This window comes from Thunnus maccoyii, chromosome 7 (genome assembly GCF_910596095.1).
Source record: "Thunnus maccoyii chromosome 7, fThuMac1.1, whole genome shotgun sequence".
Lineage (NCBI taxonomy): Eukaryota > Metazoa > Chordata > Actinopteri > Scombriformes > Scombridae > Thunnus > Thunnus maccoyii.
Window position 1 is genome coordinate 7,908,608 of NC_056539.1, and position 18,682 is coordinate 7,927,289.

The 18,682-nt window shown below is 41.5% G+C and overlaps 1 protein-coding gene across 3 annotated transcripts in view; it reads right to left on the reverse strand.

Annotated features, from left to right (window-relative positions):
* Positions 1–1,424: 1,424 nt before the first annotated feature.
* Positions 1,425–18,682, reverse strand: part of LOC121900188 (cyclin-dependent kinase-like 5) — a 39,486-nt gene continuing 22,228 nt past the window's right edge. For 2 of the 3 annotated variants that reach the window (XM_042416249.1, XM_042416248.1), the window contains exons 4-19: positions 15,046–15,091; positions 14,728–14,864; positions 14,501–14,621; positions 13,753–13,812; positions 12,483–12,573; positions 12,166–12,355; positions 10,790–10,870; positions 9,741–9,907; positions 8,479–9,523; positions 7,946–8,047; positions 7,428–7,533; positions 6,843–6,966; positions 6,502–6,607; positions 6,153–6,275; positions 2,512–2,679; positions 1,425–2,412 (exon numbers count right to left, since the gene is read on the reverse strand). In XM_042416249.1, coding sequence (XP_042272183.1) covers positions 2,053–2,412; positions 2,512–2,679; positions 6,153–6,275; positions 6,502–6,607; positions 6,843–6,966; positions 7,428–7,533; positions 7,946–8,047; positions 8,479–9,523; positions 9,741–9,907; positions 10,790–10,870; positions 12,166–12,355; positions 12,483–12,573; positions 13,753–13,812; positions 14,501–14,621; positions 14,728–14,864; positions 15,046–15,091 — 3,027 coding nt within the window. In that variant the 3' untranslated portion in view covers positions 1,425–2,052. The remainder of the gene's footprint in view (positions 2,413–2,511; positions 2,680–6,152; positions 6,276–6,501; positions 6,608–6,842; positions 6,967–7,427; positions 7,534–7,945; positions 8,048–8,478; positions 9,524–9,740; positions 9,908–10,789; positions 10,871–12,165; positions 12,356–12,482; positions 12,574–13,752; positions 13,813–14,500; positions 14,622–14,727; positions 14,865–15,045; positions 15,092–18,682) is intronic. The other variant, XM_042416250.1, reaches the window with a different exon arrangement.

Here is an 18,682-nt window from a genome sequence, read left to right on the forward strand (position 1 = left end):
GAGATTTACTGTTACATATGTAAACATGAATATTCTAAAATTGTTAAGCATTCATTTGTGGGTTTATGTTCTCATGTAAATGCTCTGTTGGAAAAAAAAAGCAGATAAAACACTGACTATGCTACTAATTTGTGTCTGTAATAAAAGCACAAACTTAATACTTGATTTCATTTAAACAGTTGAGATAAACATCTTCTGTTATAAATATTACCAAACAAGTAGTCACACATCAGTATTAATATAATACACGGTGTTCCTTCAGCAAAACATTAATCCAAAGAGAGAAACGTACTGTGTCGAGTACAGAGTGTGCACGGTCCTCACAGATGCACCACACACAATACGATACGGTCATGTTTGGACTCAGTGTGTTTACTGTGGGAGCGTCAAGTCTCCACACACTGTGCACATGATGAACATGAAGTGAGGAAGAATTTACAGAGTCAGAGCAATATTGCTGAAAACACACAGTCTCTTCAAAGTGCAACGTTAAAAAGTTTAAGTTTTATTTTTCTGCCGAGCTACTTTCATGGCACTTTATCTCAGACAGAAAACGATGTTACAGTGCGGAGCATCTGATCCCACTGTGGTTTGAGATTTCTTTAACGCTCGTCCCAAGTGGCTCGATGTGTGAAATCAGTTAAAAATGAACTAGTACACCCAGAATGGCTTTTGAAATCCTCTAACTGCTGTAAAAATTGGTGTGTAACAATGATTAGGAAAAAAAAACAACAACTTGCATTTCATGTTTTATAAATCAAATTTTTACAGCAGTTAAACTGTATATAATATTTTGGATGTATTTGTGCATTCCTTTAACTGTATTAAACAAGTAGAGCCACTTAGAAGTAGCTTTTGTGAAATCCTTATGTAGGAAATGAGCAACAAAAAGACTTCCTGTCTCCTGGTAGTGAGGGAAGTTATCAGAGAGAGTCACATCCTTCCATTTCAGATGTCCTTTGCCATAAACTGGATCCTTGAAGTTTGCTCAAAACAGTGCAACCTATCAAGGTTTTACTACCGTATGATTCACCAAAAAGGGTGCTTCATAACACTCGTACATACATAAACATTTCAGCGTTTAAAGAAATTAATTTTAGATTACAATACTACAAAAAATACCTTCTGTATATTCTGTTATAGTGTTATTATGTTTGTTCTATTGGACGTGATTGAGGTGTGACCATAGTTTTAATAATTTTATATATATATATGAAACTGATGCATGACAAGTCAGTGCCTAACTGTTAATATGCTGCTCTCAGTCAGAGAGAGTAAATGCAGTGCTTCGTTATGTCCTACAGAGGGCGATGTAGGTTAGGATTTCTGTCAGTTTATGGCACCATAGTGTCTAAAATGGCTGCATTTCAAAAAGACATAAAAACCTAGATATCCTAAAACAAACAAACAAACAAACAAAACAATCAAATCTAAGCTTTATAGATTGTCAGTGCCAACAGCTATATGTTCAAGAACAAGACTGCTTTGACATTTTGAGCTCCTGTGACCAGTATGACAGAGCACATCCAAAAGCAGGACAGTTTGGACGAAGAGTTACAATCCCGAGTGAGATGAACACACATTACTGACATTACTGTACCAATCTCTATTGTAACAACTGATAAAACTTTATTTGTTTAGAATGCCTTAGATAGTCTTAAGGAAATACTACGCAGTAAAATGTACTATATTTCTATATTGAATAGAAACAAAAATACTTACACTTAAAATCTACACTTTATCTATCCATTTATATATATTTAATTTGTAATGTATTTACTTTATGATACAAATTATAATCAGAATTACAGAAGTAATAATATAAAGTCTATCAAACATGGAAGCTTTAAAAAAACATTAAGACATAAAAAGGCTTTTGGCCTGTTTGCAAGCAGTGTTTAAACTGAAGGTTTGGTATCTTGTGTTTTCGTGTGTGTGTGTGTGTGTGTGTGTGTGTTCAGCAGGTGTACTGTTACGCAAGGGGGGGATGTGGGAGCAACAGAGGGGGAAACAGAGGAGTCTGAGGTGGATCTGAGAACTTTAGATTAGAGATCACAGAGCCGTCTCTTTCAGGTCGTTGAGGTTTGGCATACGAGACCTGGAGGGGCGTCCGAAGCCGTGCCCATTCTGGCCCCCCTTGATGCTCATTTGCTCCGGGTAGGGGTTTCCTTCAGGGCGGCCCAAGGCGGACGTGTGCCAGCCGGACTCCAGCTGTGTGGGTAGTGGGTAGCCTGTCTGTCGGCTCTTCAGCTGGGGCGTACTGACCCCTGAGTGACCCCTGCTTTCGGTGAAACCACCTTGAGCAGAGGCTGGATTAGGTAGCGGTTGGTAGCGCATATCAGAGGGTGTGGTCTGGTTGGAGGATGAGGAAGAAAGGTGCAGGAGCTTGCGCAAAGACTTCAGTGGCTGACTCTAAAAAAGGACAAGTCACATGACAGAAGATCAACATATTTAAACCAAATCTTTCAAAATAAAAACAGAAAACACTTTCATTTCTTCTTTGAGACTAACCGGCGAGTGTGAATCAGACAGTTTCTCAGGTGGCCAGTCCTTGTCCCTGTCTCGGTCTCGCTCTTGGTCCCGGTCTCTGCTCTTGTCACGAGTCCTGTGGCGGCTGCTCTGATGACCCGAGGACCTGGAGGACTTCTGGATGACTGTATCCACCCCATCACTAGGAACCTGTCACATCGTGCATGTAGATATCACTCAAATCAATCAGTTCAAATATACAACCTCACACTTATGATCAAGGTAGGTCCACACAAACTAAAGAACAAGAAATGTGCTTACAAATTGTGTTTTTAGGTGAAATAAGTGTGACATTTCAGCCACAGCCACTTCATTACAGTGAAGGTTACAGCATACAGATCCTATATCTTATAAAAATGTGTGTTTCTTGTGCACATTTTGTATGTTTGTAGTTGTCCTTACATGTGTGGACCTACCATTGCCATGAGTCTGGTGACAGGTCTTTGCAATATTTGGTCTTGAGTGCAGTGGAGTCTAATAAAAATTAAAAGCTGGAAACTCTGGATTTGTTGATCTGAGGAAGAGGAGAGACAACTCCTCTTGTTTATTGATAAATGAAGCTCTTTGTGTGATATTTGCCACTTATCCAGTCCATGAGAAATCTGAAGCCTGCAATATACACATTACCCCCCTCCATCCCCAACTGCCTGATTCCTCCTGGCCAGATTGCGTTTATTTGTGCTCTGTCATCAGCAGTAACCCTCCTCTCAGAATCTGAACAAACTGCCGCATATAAATAGAAATGTGAAGGGAAGAAAGAGTCTCAAACACCTGTTTCATGCTGAACCATTGCTGCCACTGAGATGGCAGTCAGTTTCACATGTCAAAATGTGTCTGCTTTTATATTTAGCAACTATTTTGTCAGTTGGTACCCCCTCCTTCTAGATCTCTGTTCTATAATCAAGATAAAATGATCTAAAAAATGAACCTAGATAGAAATTGATCAAATGCTTCCATGATACACACACACACACACACACACACACACACACACACACACACACACACACACACACACACACACACACAAACACACACACACACACACACACACACACACACACACACACACACACACAAACACACACACACACACACACACACACACACACACAGTCTCTCTCTTCCTCTCCTACACACTTAATCACCCCCCCAGCACACCAATGTGAAATATAATGTGTATACAGGTGTATATATATATATATATATATATATATATATATATATATATATAGGCATATTAAGTTTTAATATTTTTTCAGGCGAGACAGTAAACACTTAGATTTCCAATATGTGGTTATTTCAAATAACGCCTATTTGGAAATTTGCTCCAATGTTTTCGGATATGTGAGGAGCTGCTGGCCGGTTGTGACCAGCTGGTCATCTCAGCTGCTAGCAGCCCGACTCCTGATCGGCCGGTCAACAAGTCGTCATACCGGGGAGAGTATAATCTGATGAACTGATCTGTGCTGCTCTTTGGTAATTTACCGCTGGCTCTAATGTCTCTGTAGCATTTTTATATATGATATAATTCCTTTTGGAAGATAAATGTTGGTCTTACAGATGAAATCTAACAATTAACAAAAGGCCCTATTTCAAATCGGCTTCAGTCAAAGCACCTTATTATTATTTCTCACCTGCATTCTGTGAAGATCCCCCCACTCTGCCTCTGATTGACTAATACCCGTTTCCATTGTTGGTTATGTTGGTTAGGTTTAGGCATGAGGAGTGAGATTGGTTCGGGTTATGTTAAGAATATCAGGGTCAGAGCCAATCAGAGGCAGAGTAGGAGCGGGTCTTTGCAGAATGTGGGTGGGAGTCAAAGGAGAAAGGTCTATCTGCAGTCTTGCAGACCTACACGACACACTCGCTTCACTACATGACACATCCACTTTACTACACTACATATCCCGCCTGATGTTGTTACCCAAGCAAGTAGCTCCAGGTCTGAAAAGTGAAGCCAATGCGGAAGTGACTTAAACCTGCATTCTATCTAATGGCCAACAGGGGGCAACTCTGCTGGCTCCAAAAAGAAGTCTGATTGTATAGAAGTCTATGAGAAAATGACCCTACTTCTCACTTGATTTATTGCCTCAGTAAACAGTTTCCTAATAAGTTTATGGTCTCAATTGATAGTTTCAAGTCTTCTTTATTATGCAATGATGTTCATTTTGGAAATTATGATCCCATTTAGTGTGAAATACACAATAAAGCAGGGTATGCTTTAGGGCATAGCTACATTGTGACTGCCAAGTCGCTACCACAGCAAAAACGTTAGTTAGGTAGTTTTTCTGGTAAATACATTTTGTTTCAATGGTTTAAAGCCTGTTTTTGCTAGTGAAAATTAGCATTAGCATTTTCACAGATAACCATAGACTGTAAATGCACTGTGCTAACCAAGCTAGCAGCTAGCATTAGGGTCAGCTCCACTCTCTTGCCCAAATATGGTCACTTCTGGCTCCAAAAATCCAAAATGGCGATGGCCAACATGCCGAACTCAAGGCTTCAAAACGGGAGTCAACAAACCAATGGGTGGCGTCACGGTGGCTTTTTACAGTGTATGGTGTTACTCTAAGAGCATGTTACAAGACATACAACCCTGACCCCTAACCCTAACCATCCATCTCCTCATGCCTAAACCTAACCAAGTGGGTGTGTCATGTAGTAAAGTGGGTGTGTTGTGTAGATACTGTGAGTCTGTAGATAGACCTACTTGGAGCAAAGCCCGGCGCACTTCCTGGGGGCTTGGTCACCATGTGTCACCACTTCCTGTATCTGTCGTTTCAAATTAAAAGCCCTCTAGCATTTCATACACGATCCAGCCATATACTATATTTTGACCTAGTTTTGTTTTTATTTAATCTCTCTCTTATCTTTGTCTTCTCTTTCTTTTCTTTCTCTCCTTTTTTTAATAATTGTAAATATTTATTTCACACTCTAACTGGAACTTGAGCTTAAAGAAGCCAAATTTCACTGCCTTCAATGTTTGTGCGGCTGTATTGCTGTGCATGTGACAAAGAAAGCTCTTGAATCTTGATAAGCAGCAAAGCTCTGTGTAAGTGTAACCAGACACACAGACAACAGACTCCTTAAAACTTATGTGCTTAACTTAAGCCTGAGCGCTCTCATTCATCCTCAGCTCATAACCAGAGACATGCTGTTAGAGCTGCAGCTGAAATCAGTGGTGACTGATCAGAATCAGACGGACCGACAAAGTGAAAACAAAAATGACCAGCCAGATCCATACTTGTGATTGGAAGAAAAATTCCTGAACAGCCCTGCTTTTCATTACATAAAAAAATTCAAAGAGTAAAAGCCGGTTGCAATAAATCTATTATTTAATCTGTTATTTAAATATTCATAGGCACGTCATTGCCTTTTGGGCAAGAGTTGTACTAATGTACTTGAGAAGATGGATCTAGCTGGTTTATGTTGGCAATTCATTATTACATGAATGAACCATATTTCTCAAAACATGTTTATGAAATTTAAAAAGAAAACAACTGAAAAAGAACTTAAAGCAAAACAATTATGCAGGGTTGATTATTGGTGTTAATGCATGCAATGTTAGATATGAAGCATGGAGTTAGGAGGTGAGTAGGATAGTGTAAAACAGCATGTACCATGGGAGAGGACACTACAGGGAGGACTCTCACAGAGGAGCTATACTTTATGTTATTCTTTGGGCTAAACAGAGGGAAAAGACATTTCTTGATGACAGGAGGCCTTCCATCAGGGACTTCCATCTGTAATATAGAGGCACATGACTGGTGGCACAGGGAAACATGACGCACATGACAACAACAAGAAGTGATTTTATCTCTCAGTAAAGTTGCTATTAAGAGCATTAAACATTTGAAAAGCAGATGAAGAGATATGTAGACAGACAGTACATATGCATGAAATTCTGCATCCAGACATGGCTCAATAATGTTTGAATCGTAGAGTAAAAGTATTTGACATACAACTCACCATTTGAGATTTTTTCTTTTTCTTCTTTATTGCTCTGAAGAATCCCTGCTTTTCCTTTTCTTTGGATGGCTCAGAGGGGTTCAAGACTACAGTGTCTGGGCCGGTCCTTGCAGTAAAACAGAGAGCAATGAGCATGTTGTCCTGACTAACTGTATAATATTCTTCAACCCACAATCAGACCTGACAATTTGTGTTAAAGCAGCCTTGTCATGTGAGCAGTTTGAAATTTAATCTGACAGTAAATTGTTTCACAGAGCTATGGGCAATGAGCAGATTAGTGTTGTTGTCAATGTAACTCTGGTTTAAGATGATGTTCTTTTGTGATCATTGGAGATAATTACCAGGGGTCGAAGGCTGGCTGGCGTTTGGAGTGGTTCGTCAAATTGCTGCCGTCCCCTGCCAGGCCAGAGCCACGGCTCTGACCCCTGCTATCATGGAAGGAGTTGTCTGGCCGGGGAGAAGGGACTGTTCAAACAAATACAACAAATACTGTAAGTTCATTCACCTCTTGATGCACCGAGAAAAATCAACAAATTCAGATTCTGCACAGCTGCATCACATTTAGCAGGCTATACCCAGTAGCTCAAAACTATTTCAAAGCACACTGTATTATCAATAATTATCAGACAAGACTGTGATTGTAACCAAAAAACTCTCAAATATCACTATTGGTACAAGGCTCAAAAAATCTAATATGGCTCTGAATATATAGTATTTTAAAGATCCTATAATCACTTTAAAATTGTACACACAGTGGCTTTAAGTAGGGCCTTATCAGTGGAAATATCTAATTTGTGAGAAATTCTTTTCTCAGCTGCAGTAAACTGCAGTCAAGTGATGCTTAAATCTGAACTGACGTCTTGATCTCGACGGTGCAGCGAAAGAAAGAGAGGCATAGCTAGAGATATCAGTGTGACTAAACCAACCTCTGTAGAAGCTGCCCACCCTCCTAGGCATGGATTCACTGTAGATGTTGCGGTTCTCTTTGGAAGAGCCCCCATCTTCTGTTTGCTGGTCGTGATATAAGCCAACCTGAGTCACAACAGAGGAACTAATCACACTCAGAAGGCCACCTGCTTTGCATGTTTCACTATCTGAGCTGATATTTTTATTTTATTATTCTGAAAGGGCAGAAAAAAAAGGGGAGGCTTGTTGATCAGGAAGTGGTCATTATAATAAAACAACAACATCTGTAGAGGCTATAAATGTATTCCAGAGTCAAACTGAAATGTGCTGCCATGACAAGCTTGACTGTGCTATCATAAGTAGTCACATTAGAGGGAAGCAAAGCACACAGTGAAAATGAAGAGGCATCTGATGCGCAGAGACAGAGAAAGAGAGAGAGAGAGAGAGAGCAGTTCATGACAGCAGTATCCACCCACATCCACACTCTCGGAAGACTGGATGTGGGTGGGGAATGGTGGGTGCAGGCAGAATGTCGGACCTCGCTTTTTTGCCGCTGTGTGTGAAAAGATGCGGTGTTGTCCCTTGTGGAGTCCCTTATTGGGGGTCTGCTGTGGGTGACCTCAGTGGGTGCCTGTTCGCTCTGTTAATGGAGACATGATGAAGCATGAAGTAAGCTCAGCATTGCAGCACACACATGCAAATACACACCGGCACACACTATATATACTATATGTGTATATACAGTATATATAAACATACAGGTAACATGATTTACTGTATATTCTTACAAGAAAGCCACACTCTAAACCATTAAGATGCTGCTGCAGCTATGTTAATCCTGCCATTCCTACAAACCTGGGAAACTGACCAATAAGATCTGGCTAAAAACCTAAACACAGATCCTGATATTTTCAGATGCCACCAGAATAAACCCTGGCTGCATGGTTGCTGAGACTGAGACTGAGGCAGAGTTATCCAACACAACCTGGTGTAGGCATTTGATATGATTAGATCCTGTGGGCTTAGGCTTTCCTTAAGGTTGGAGAGGTTTGATGTGGGCTGATGACTGACCCTGCTCATGTCTTCTTCTCTGGAGGAGCCCCCAGAGTGGCGAGGCAGTGTGCGGTGCTGCAGCTGTGGAGACAGGAGCTGCAGGCTGCTGGCTCTGGTGGGCATGCCCTGCCCCACCACTAGCCCCTCGTCCGTTCCGTGTGTCCTCTGGTGGTCCCTCCGTACATACATGGAGTGGCGGTGCGGCCGTTGCTGGGAGGAGAAGGGGCTGGTGTATCCCTGACCATAAGACATAGGGTCATGCGGGGCGGACAGAGAATGAGCGTGACTTCTTTCGATGCCACTCTCTCCTGGGTCCAGGGCATCTGGCGACTGGGCCTCTTCTGAGGCCTTGTGGCGGGTGGAGGAGCGCCTGTATGACGAGTCCAGCGTGTTGCTCTCTCTGTCCGCGCGCATGCTTCCTCTGCCAGCTGTGCCCGGTCCCAGTCTGTCAACTCGGCGGGCTGCTGGGCTGCTCGGAGCTGTGAGGTCAAGGCAGCTGGAGGGGAAATAACGAGATGTAGGCTCATCGGCATAAAGATGCACATCATTCAAGTTCCCCACTGACTTGGCATCACTAAGCGTGCCGTAGCTCTTTGATAAGTTCAAGTAGGCGAACTTAGAGGAGGACGGCGTGGAGCTGTGAGACTCCATGTAGCTGTGTCGACTGTGTTTCTCCCCTGACTGAAGCGTGTTGGTCTTCCCCTCCACAAAAGAGTGGCGGTTCTGCTGCGAGCGGAAGTTGGATTTGAGGTACTTGGCTCCGGGGCCGTCGGACACCTTGGACCCCAAGTTCATGTCGAAGTCGCCCTTGCTCTTGGCCTCGCCGGGGCTGAGCAGATGAGGCAGGTTGCTGCTGGCCATGTCCATGTTGCACGAGGTGGAGTGGTTGAAGATCTGCGGCTGGTAGTTCTTGGGATGCAGGGTGGGACTGAGGTTGATCGCTGTGGGCATGTTGCCGTTGAGAAAGCCGTCGTTGCTGGGGTGGAGGTCTTCGTGCCGAGGCAAGCTGGAGCACTCTCTGCTGCTGGAGCGGTGGCTTCCTGAGCTCTTTCCCCCGTGGCTCCTGACCAAGAGAAGAAAGGCCAACAGTAAACATACTGCGTATCAGAAAATGTCTGAAATCCTCTAACAAAGGGCAAGATGTCTACATAAATGTCACTACACAGTGACTGCATAGATAATGGCCCACAGGGGGGTTGTTGACAGGAAATAACCGGTTACATTTGCATTAGACATAACAGAGACACAAGCTTAAACTAGCTATAGTGCGCACTGCTGACCTGCTGGGGGTGGTGTTGTCTCCATGGTGAGGTTTTCTCTTGGAGGAGCGTACAGGTGTAGGTGTAGGTGGGCCGGGCCGCTCCACCAGCCGCAGGGTCTGGAAGGCGTGGTGGTTCAGGCTCTGCTCTGTGAGAAAACGCTCCGTCGGGTTCAGCAATAGCAGGCTCTAACGCACAAAGACACAGAGGAAGCCTGTGAGTCCTCGAGACACCCCGAACATCCAGAGCTCGCAAACAAACTGAACAGTCATGCTATCCTAAGCCATTATCATAAAAGTCAGACTGCTGCATTTAATTGTGTCTTACAGCCACCAAACAAAGATGTGAAATATGATTTGTGACATTTGCTTTTTTCTTACCGGAATAAATATGTTTAATAACCTGTCTCCATATACTTTAATGAAAGCTGAATCCTGTATGAAGGCATTCAAAATAAAACCTCTGAACTAAAGATAGTTTGTGCCCTCCAACAGCTGCTTTGTTTCCACATAACTAAAAGTTATAGAGGCAGCAACTTTTCTCAGTTCCTTAAGACAAAATCAGAAGCAATTATTCTTTGTGAGCGACGTAGCTTCTCATTGGCAGTTAGCAAACATATTTCATTCAATTAATTTCTAAAGTCGACTCAAGAAAGCCTTCACACTGATTAGTAGTGAGAGAGATGCCTGTCCTTGCTGAAGTCAGTCCTGATGACATTATGTTAGCAGTGAGTCATTATCTGCTGGGAAAAGCGCAAGTGCACAAGCACAGCCCACATTCTTGACATGGAGCTCCTGTTTACAGTGCAGACACAGCAATAACAGCAGTGCTGGAACCAGGATGTGAGCTGAGAGATGCTGAAGCAGTGAGGAGGCATCATGCAGTCACGACATAAAGCGACGATAATGATGTAATTATCACGTCGGCTTTATGAAAATTTTAGTTTTCATGGTTACAGTATCCTTTCATGATAGCATGTAAGCAGGAATAAACTGAACCTGAGAAAAAAAAAGGTTAAAAATAAAAACATTCCCTCAGCAGAGAAGCTTTGCCAGACCTGTGATCCCTACCTTCAGCAGGTCCAGCAGGGCTCCGCCGATGATACCAAGGTATCTTCGCTCCAAGGTTTGGGGGTGGTTCACAGCAGGGAACTAAAAGAAGAAACAGTGAAAAATAGTACAGTCAGAAATGTTGCCAGAACAAATGTTCGAGAGATAAATGATCAAAGAATCAGTACTGTGTAGAAAGACAGGAATATCAGCCACCTGTAGTGTGTACAGAGCAGAGTATGTGTAATGATGTTTTTGTTGCATGTTTGCATCCAATATTATGCAAATGAGATGATGCTCTAAAAGTGTGTGTTAATTGAGATTATAACCTTTCTTCTTCTTTTTATATAGTAGTTTTTTTTTAAATATTGGTTTCTTGTGATGTTATCCTGTAGACGTTACCACTCCTGAAATTAAATTCTGACCGAGAGCACCGTTTTCTTTCACATCCGATCTCCTTATATCAAACTTTTATTTTCATAGATTTAAGAAAGATTCTGCCTGTCGTGAAACTGTTGTTTGCCAAAAAGACATCCAGAAGCTGTTCATTTTACATCACAAGTTTGCAAGTGTTACAGAAAGCACAACGTAGGTGGCCAACATGATGAAACAATCATCAAACATACTGTGTTCAATCACGAGTGTCGTGCGGTTTCTTTCTGGTCTGCTACATAAATATTTCAACAAAAACACAATTCTCCTCTCAGTGCTAGTCAGTTCAGACAGGGTGACGCTCTCTACTTATTTGAATAAGAGCAGGCATAGAAATTTTGTATTAGATTGTGGATTTTTTTTTCCTTGAGTAAGTACTAACAATAGCAGGTGTTTGATGTTTATTCAAGAAATATCCCCGTCCACCGATTGCCCCACAGGTCTCCGACATTTTTAAAAATGCAGCGTTATCAAGCAGGAGCCTGATTAATGAGTATTCGCTGTCAGGGATTCACCAGGGGGCAGTTTGCAAAGTAATAATTATATCCTGAGGCGTGGGCAGGGAGGGGAAAGGGAAGGATGACCAGGGTCTGTTGTACCATCAGCCTACCTCAGAAGACTTATCACAGCCTTCCTTCACAGAGCATACAGGATACAGGATACATGATACACGATGAGTCATTGTGATCCAATCAGTCACGGCACAGCAAACTCAGCCAGGAAAAAAAAAAAAAAAAAAAAAAAAAAAAACCCAAGCAGAGTATGCGGAGACAGCAAGGAGAGAAAATAAATAAGGGAAGGAGAAAAGAGGAGGAGGAGGCAGAGAGAGAGACTGCAAACGAAGATGAAGTGAAGAGCGATGGAAGAAAAAGAGGAAAAGGAGCTGTAATAGGAGCAACATGAATCATCTGGGTTAAGCGGAGTGAGGGTTAGGGGTAAAAACTGTGAGAGTGGCCTGACGTTACCCGTAGCCCATGGAAGCGGGGGTTGTTATAGAACAGCTTCATCTGCTCTGGTGGCAGAGGTCCCAACACTTTCTGGATGGTGAAGAGTTGGTCAATCTCACTCTCTCCTGGAAACAGAGGCTGCCCGTCACTCAGCTCTCCTAAGATGCAGCCCACTGACCACATGTCCACTGCCTTCCCATAAGGAGCCCTGGGACCAGAGATTTAAGGGGTTGGTGATGGAGGCCAGGTATAAGATTAGATACTAAAAGGAAATATCAGCGTAGTTAACTGTTTACCGTCCACTAGATAAAGCTAAAAGAAAATACTGGACGTACCCAAGCAGGAGTTCGGGAGAGCGGTACCATCTAGTGGCCACATACTCGGTGTAATTCGCATCAGTCCCCTCAGAGAGATTACGTGCAAAGCCTGGTAAAAGAAGACAGAGGAAGCAACATAGTACAATGAGGAGCTTTTTGATATACTCTACATGCTGAGACATCTAAAAAGGATTTCAGCTGGACACCTCTTTGTGCGCTCATTATGATTCAAAGGTATAAGTCATTGAAGTAGTTGAGTTAAGTAAAAGCTGCACTCAGATACTCAGAGAGTTGATGAGTCCTCTGAGAATACATTGTACTGGTAAAAGGAGCAATATTAATCTTACTTACGGTAATCACTTTCTTGCTAAGAGTTATATGAGAAAATTGGGTCTTATCAATCTTCTCATCTTACTCTCGGTAAGAGAGCGAATAATCATACTTCCCAAAATGTCAAACCTTTCCTTTAAAAACATTTTAAGGAAACGTTAAAGTCCCCCTCCGTGCAAAATTGTGTTTTGCTTATTGTAACTTCACTTGAATGTTTGAGCTTCACTGTGCAGAATGATGCAGTTTGGCACAAAAAGGTTGTTTTCACATTCATCTGCTGAACGGGGAAAATTTCTCTTTCATCACGGCTTTTTATATGTCTTAAAACATGTCTGGGTTCTTTAATGGGAAGAGGAAATATAGTGATGGATCACTCAATATACCTGTTTGAATGAGATTTTCATTTCCAGTTTGTTCATTTTTCCAAGCTACTTGCACCGACTTCCAAAATCAAAACGACACACAATGAAAATAAATGTGCAGTGGGAGAAATGTAAAAACTCACAGCGGAATGTGTGTGGCCTATGACTGTTCTCTCAATGCCTTTGGCTGACACAGAGCAAACAGCAGGTCTTCAGTCTCTCACTCCAGATTGCCCACATGATGTTGGCTATGCCATGTTTTCCATCCCCCCCCCCCCCCCCCCCCCCCCCCCCCCCCCCCCCCCCCCTCCCAGTTTTGTTGTGGTGCTACCAGATTGAATCAACGCATGATTAGCCTCTTGTGTTCCAACACGTTTCATTAATTCATATGAGGGAAGAATGCACAGCAGCAGCCTGAGAGGGCTACACACAGAGCTTTAGACAACTGGATGAAGCCTGCAAGCAGCCCTGCTGAAGCACTGGTTTCACCCAAATATAGTCTCTGTTGAAAATACTCCTTTTACGTCACAGCTCTGACTTTTTGGCTAACTTTCTTACAGCTCTTAAGAGTATGAGTATTTCATAGAGGAGCTCACCAAAGTCACATAATTTGAGTACGTCATCAGAGCTGATGAGAAGGTTTTCTGGCTTTATGTCTGAGGAAGAAGCAGAGCACAGATGGAGAGTAAGACAACACATAAGCTGGTGAGGGGCATCATCATTACATCATCACTACCATCATTCCTGCTCCTCTTGTTCATGTGTCTCATTGAGAAAACTGAAAATGTAAATGATTTATCCTCATAAAAAAATACTGCAAAGAATCAGAAAAATCAAATACTATTGGTGAAAACGCACATATTGTAAAGAAGCATAAGTTATACATCAAATCCCTAAGTAACAATGTCATGTACAGTATTTGTGCCTGGATATCCCACAGGCCATTTGGATGCCTGCTCTGTTGCTATCGGTGTGCCAAAAGCTCACATGGGCCATCTGGTTTCCTGCTCTGCTGCTACTGATTCACCAAAAGCTACGTCTTGTGAAAAATCGAATGGTTGGTTAAAACACATCAGAAAACCTATGAAGAAAACCTATGAAGCCATAGTTTCAGGAGAGACAATTTTTCTGTCATTATTTTACACAATTTTCAAAAGATATGACAACTGTTGGTCTAGTTGTCAAAATGATGGTGCCAGTGGTAAATACTGCACGCTCTGGACCTGCATGAGTCTCTTCCAGCTTAGGATCAGAATCGGCTCTTCTCTGCCTCACTAACACTGTCCCTCTCCGTGTTTTCATTATGTGATCTGAAAAAGAAAACTAAATAAAAAGAGATTTTACCCCGGTGAACAATGTCATGCTTATGGCACCAGTGAATTGCTTTGATTAACTGGTAGATGTAGCTGCGAGCTTTCTCAGTCGGCACACCGTTTGGCAGCTCCTCAAGCAGCTCAAGCATGTTCTAAAAAAGAAAAGAACACAACCAAAATGTCGTGATGAAAAAAACAACCAACATCAACAAAATCAGTGTAGACTTCATGAAGGACTGGTGTGTAGAAGAATCCTACCTTTTCCACATACTCAAAGACAAGATACAGCTTTCCTCTCCTGCGGAAGGCCTCTTTCAACTCAACAATGTTCTCCTGCTTGAGGGTTCGGAGCATCTTAAGCTCCCGGAGTGTTGTTTCTTTAACCTCCTCATTTTCTGCATGGAGACAGAGGGGAAATCAGGACCATATGAGCTTACTTGAGATGAGGATGAAATGCATCTCAACACAAATTAAGATAATAAACGGAGATGGCCGTATAGACACTCAATACAAACCTTTGTTTTACAGTACAATAAAAATATGAGTGTTCCTCATCAGAGAAGAGACCCCTCTTACCTTCACTGTCTTTGAATTTCTTAATGGCCACAATTTCATTGGTGTCCTGCAATGAAAACACAGAGCAACTAATAAGAAATTAAACCCTCTGGTCATTGCTGCGGTCAGTACATCATGTGCAAACAACAGCAGACTGAAAAGCGCAGTATCATTACTGCTGCTTTTATAGAACTACTGCTGTTTTTATATGACAATAAGTGGACAACACAGTTTTGTATTCATCTGTGTGAGCTATAAAAGATACAAGAAAAAGTCATTACACACACACACACACACACACACACACACACACACACACACACGCACACACACACACTCACACACACGCATATATACATGTTCAAATCTTTTCTTTTTTTATTGTTTTATCTTTCCATGTTTTTTTCAAATGACAGAGTTAGATATAGAGCTGCAATGATGAGTCTATTAATCAATTAGTCAATCTACTAAAATTATTCGACAACTAAATTAATCATTGAAGTAATTTTTCAAGCAAAAATACCCCAAATTCTATGATTACAGATTCTCAAATGTGAGAATTAAGTGCTTTTCTTAATCTCACATTATATTAAACTGAATATTTTAAGGTTTGATGGTCATAGAAAACAAGACATCTGATGAGTCACCTTGGAGCCTTTGAAACTGGGATAGACATTTACACTGTTTTCTGATTTTTATAGACCAAACGATTAATTGAGAAAATAATCAGCAGATTAACTGATAATAAGAATCATTATTGGTCACAGCCATAGCCTAACAGAAAAAAATCACATCACACAGACAATGCACCCCATGAAAAGAGTCGCAAGTAAATTGCACTTCATATTAAAAGGTCACAAACAAAAAGTTTGGTACAATTTTTCTACATGAATGATTCACTGGTGAAAGATTCTGCAAAAACAATCTTCAAATATTTGCCATTTGTTTACAGGGATGAGTGACATAGAATTATCAAGAATATATGGAGAAAATGGAGAAATTCAGACCTAATCTGGTTGAGAAATCACCACTGAGTCACAGTTTTACTGAGACACTTCTCATTATTCCTCCATGAAGTTCTCTGCGAGAGACGCCCCACCACTAGCCCCGTTTCTCGACATGTCCTAGTTAGGCCTGGTATTTTCTGCCTATGGCTCAGAGCTGTGCTCCAGTTCCCCTCCACCCCCCCCTCAGAAAGCCAAAGGCAGCATCGCACCACTCCAACATGGATCACAGTGAGCAGTGAGTCCTCCTCCCAGCATGGAGAAAAATAAGATGACTCACAGCAGGGTCAACTTCATGGGCATCACTGTACTGTGCACATGTAATATAGCTTAAGTGAAGGTAGATGATGTGCATCAGAGTATAAATTTAATAACCTGTTATATGCCTAAATAATTTTTACTAGCGCAGGAAATAAGAGCTTTTCAGTAGCTACACTGCATTTCTTTTCTTCTAACAGGCAGTCTTAGCTCCTGTGTCTTTAAGGCTCCCCTCCTGATGAGCCCACTCTGTTCTGATTGGTCAGCTTCCAGGAAGCCTGCTAACAGGCAGCCATATCAGTCGTGTTAAGTTACTGCCGATGAAAACCCAATATTTTCTGCTTTTGCCACTTCATATCAAAAGCTTTTAAATTATTAGATTTTTATTGTGAAGAATTAAAGGAAATAAAATGTGTTCCTCATCGAATTAGCAGAGCTTTGTTAGCGGCACTAAAAACTGGGCAACACAACAACATATGGAGATATTTAGAGCTCTTTGGTCAGTGGATCAGTTAGAAATAATACAGGCAGAAACAGTCAGTGATGATGATGTTTGATGAAGAGCTGCAGACGACCAGCACACCTCCAACATGTAAACTACTTATTTTATTTTGCCCCAAAACAACGGAAAAATGCCATAATGTTAGCAGAGCGGAGCAGTGAACTTGCGCGCTGTACGTGGAGCAGATGACCACATAAAGAAATCCATCATGAGCTGACGTCAACTCCGGCTGAAAGTAGAAAAAACTGTTGGAAACCAAGCATTCAGAGCAGTCTGAAGCAGGTGCTTTCTGATCACAGGGATTACTTCTACATATGTTTACCTCATTATCTGACACTTTGGCCACATTTAATTAGAGCTGCCACAGTTACCACATTACAGCAGTAACTGAAAAGTTTACCGTGTTGGTCCAAATATAAAACTTTTTTTTCCTGGAAATATGTGTGAAAAAGTGGGCTCATCTTATATTCGGGGTCTAGACAATTATGTGTTCACAACATATTCTTTTTGAATGGATAAAGTAAACTGACTCCTACATGGATTGTTGCATTATGGGTTGTTTGTAGTATTAATGTATTAATGTTGCTAGGCTAACGAGTGTCTTAAAGCCTGTTTATTGTGAGTGTGTTAGAGTCAGTCAGCACTAAAAGTGTTTTGTTAGTTCAGTTTAACCTGCAGGAGTTTCTGAAGGCTCGTGTAATGTGTTTTTTTAGAGTGAAAATGAGTCCAAAGCGTCTTCCAACAACTCAGCTGCAGAAACGGAATATGTCAAGCTGCCAAATACCACTGTCACAGATGATAAAGAGCTCAAACAGACAAACAGGCAGTCTTATAAATGCTAACTGCTGGAGGAAATAAATTTTGACCACTTCCAAGAGCCTGGTAGGAGAGTGTGTGTGTGTGTGTGTGTGTGTGTGTGTGGGGGGGGGGGGTCATCCTATAATCAGGGTTGCCTTATACTCAGGCCAATACAGTATTTAAGAACCAATTATTTTACAACATCTGAGTTTTAGTTTTTTTTATGGTGGTTTCTGTTTGAATGGCTTTGTTAATTTATGCAGTCATGAAAAAATCAATATCATGGCAGCTCTACGTTTAATATGAACATCTGACTTTGGAACATTATATAGTGTATATGACTGAAAATAAGGAAAAGCATAATAGGTCCCCTTTAATATTTTCTCTCATTAACTAATCTCTAATGTGTGCCTCGATGTAAAATGGAAAATGTTTTATTAAAAAGGAATTACACTTACAACAAAGTGTTGGGGAGTTTGTTTACTTGGTTCATGTAGCCATGGTGGCTGCTTGACCTCAGTCCCACCCAGATTCCATCCATTTGCCAAAAAGCAGCAAACCTAAATCCACATTCCAAAACTTCTGTTTGGAAACCTATTCTTGTCATTACAAACACTACAATCATGTTTTTGCACAGTCTATGAACAGGACACAGTAGCATACTTATCATGGCAGAGGGAGGAGGAATTAAATCTACAAGCAGCGTGAGCCCTTGCACTTCATGTGCGTCGGAGGAAGCTGCAGCCGAGGTATCGCTACTGGAGGTTTGTAGACACGGCCCTGAATTTTCAGGATTATTGGATAATATATTATTTCTTGTGTACAGTATGTGGCGCTGTAGAGGACATAATGGAAATTGTGTATACGTTTTATGAACTATGTGTCATTTAGGCTTCACTTCCTGTTAGGCTACTTGTAGGCAAGACTACATAAGTGAAATATTAATGCAGTGACACATTTACCAGAGGGCAACTGACATGGATATATATATATATATATATATATATTTTCATGAATGTTGGACATTGCATATAGGAGATAACTATCACTTCCTGTGTCCACTATGTAGTCTCATTAAACATTTATAATAAATGTT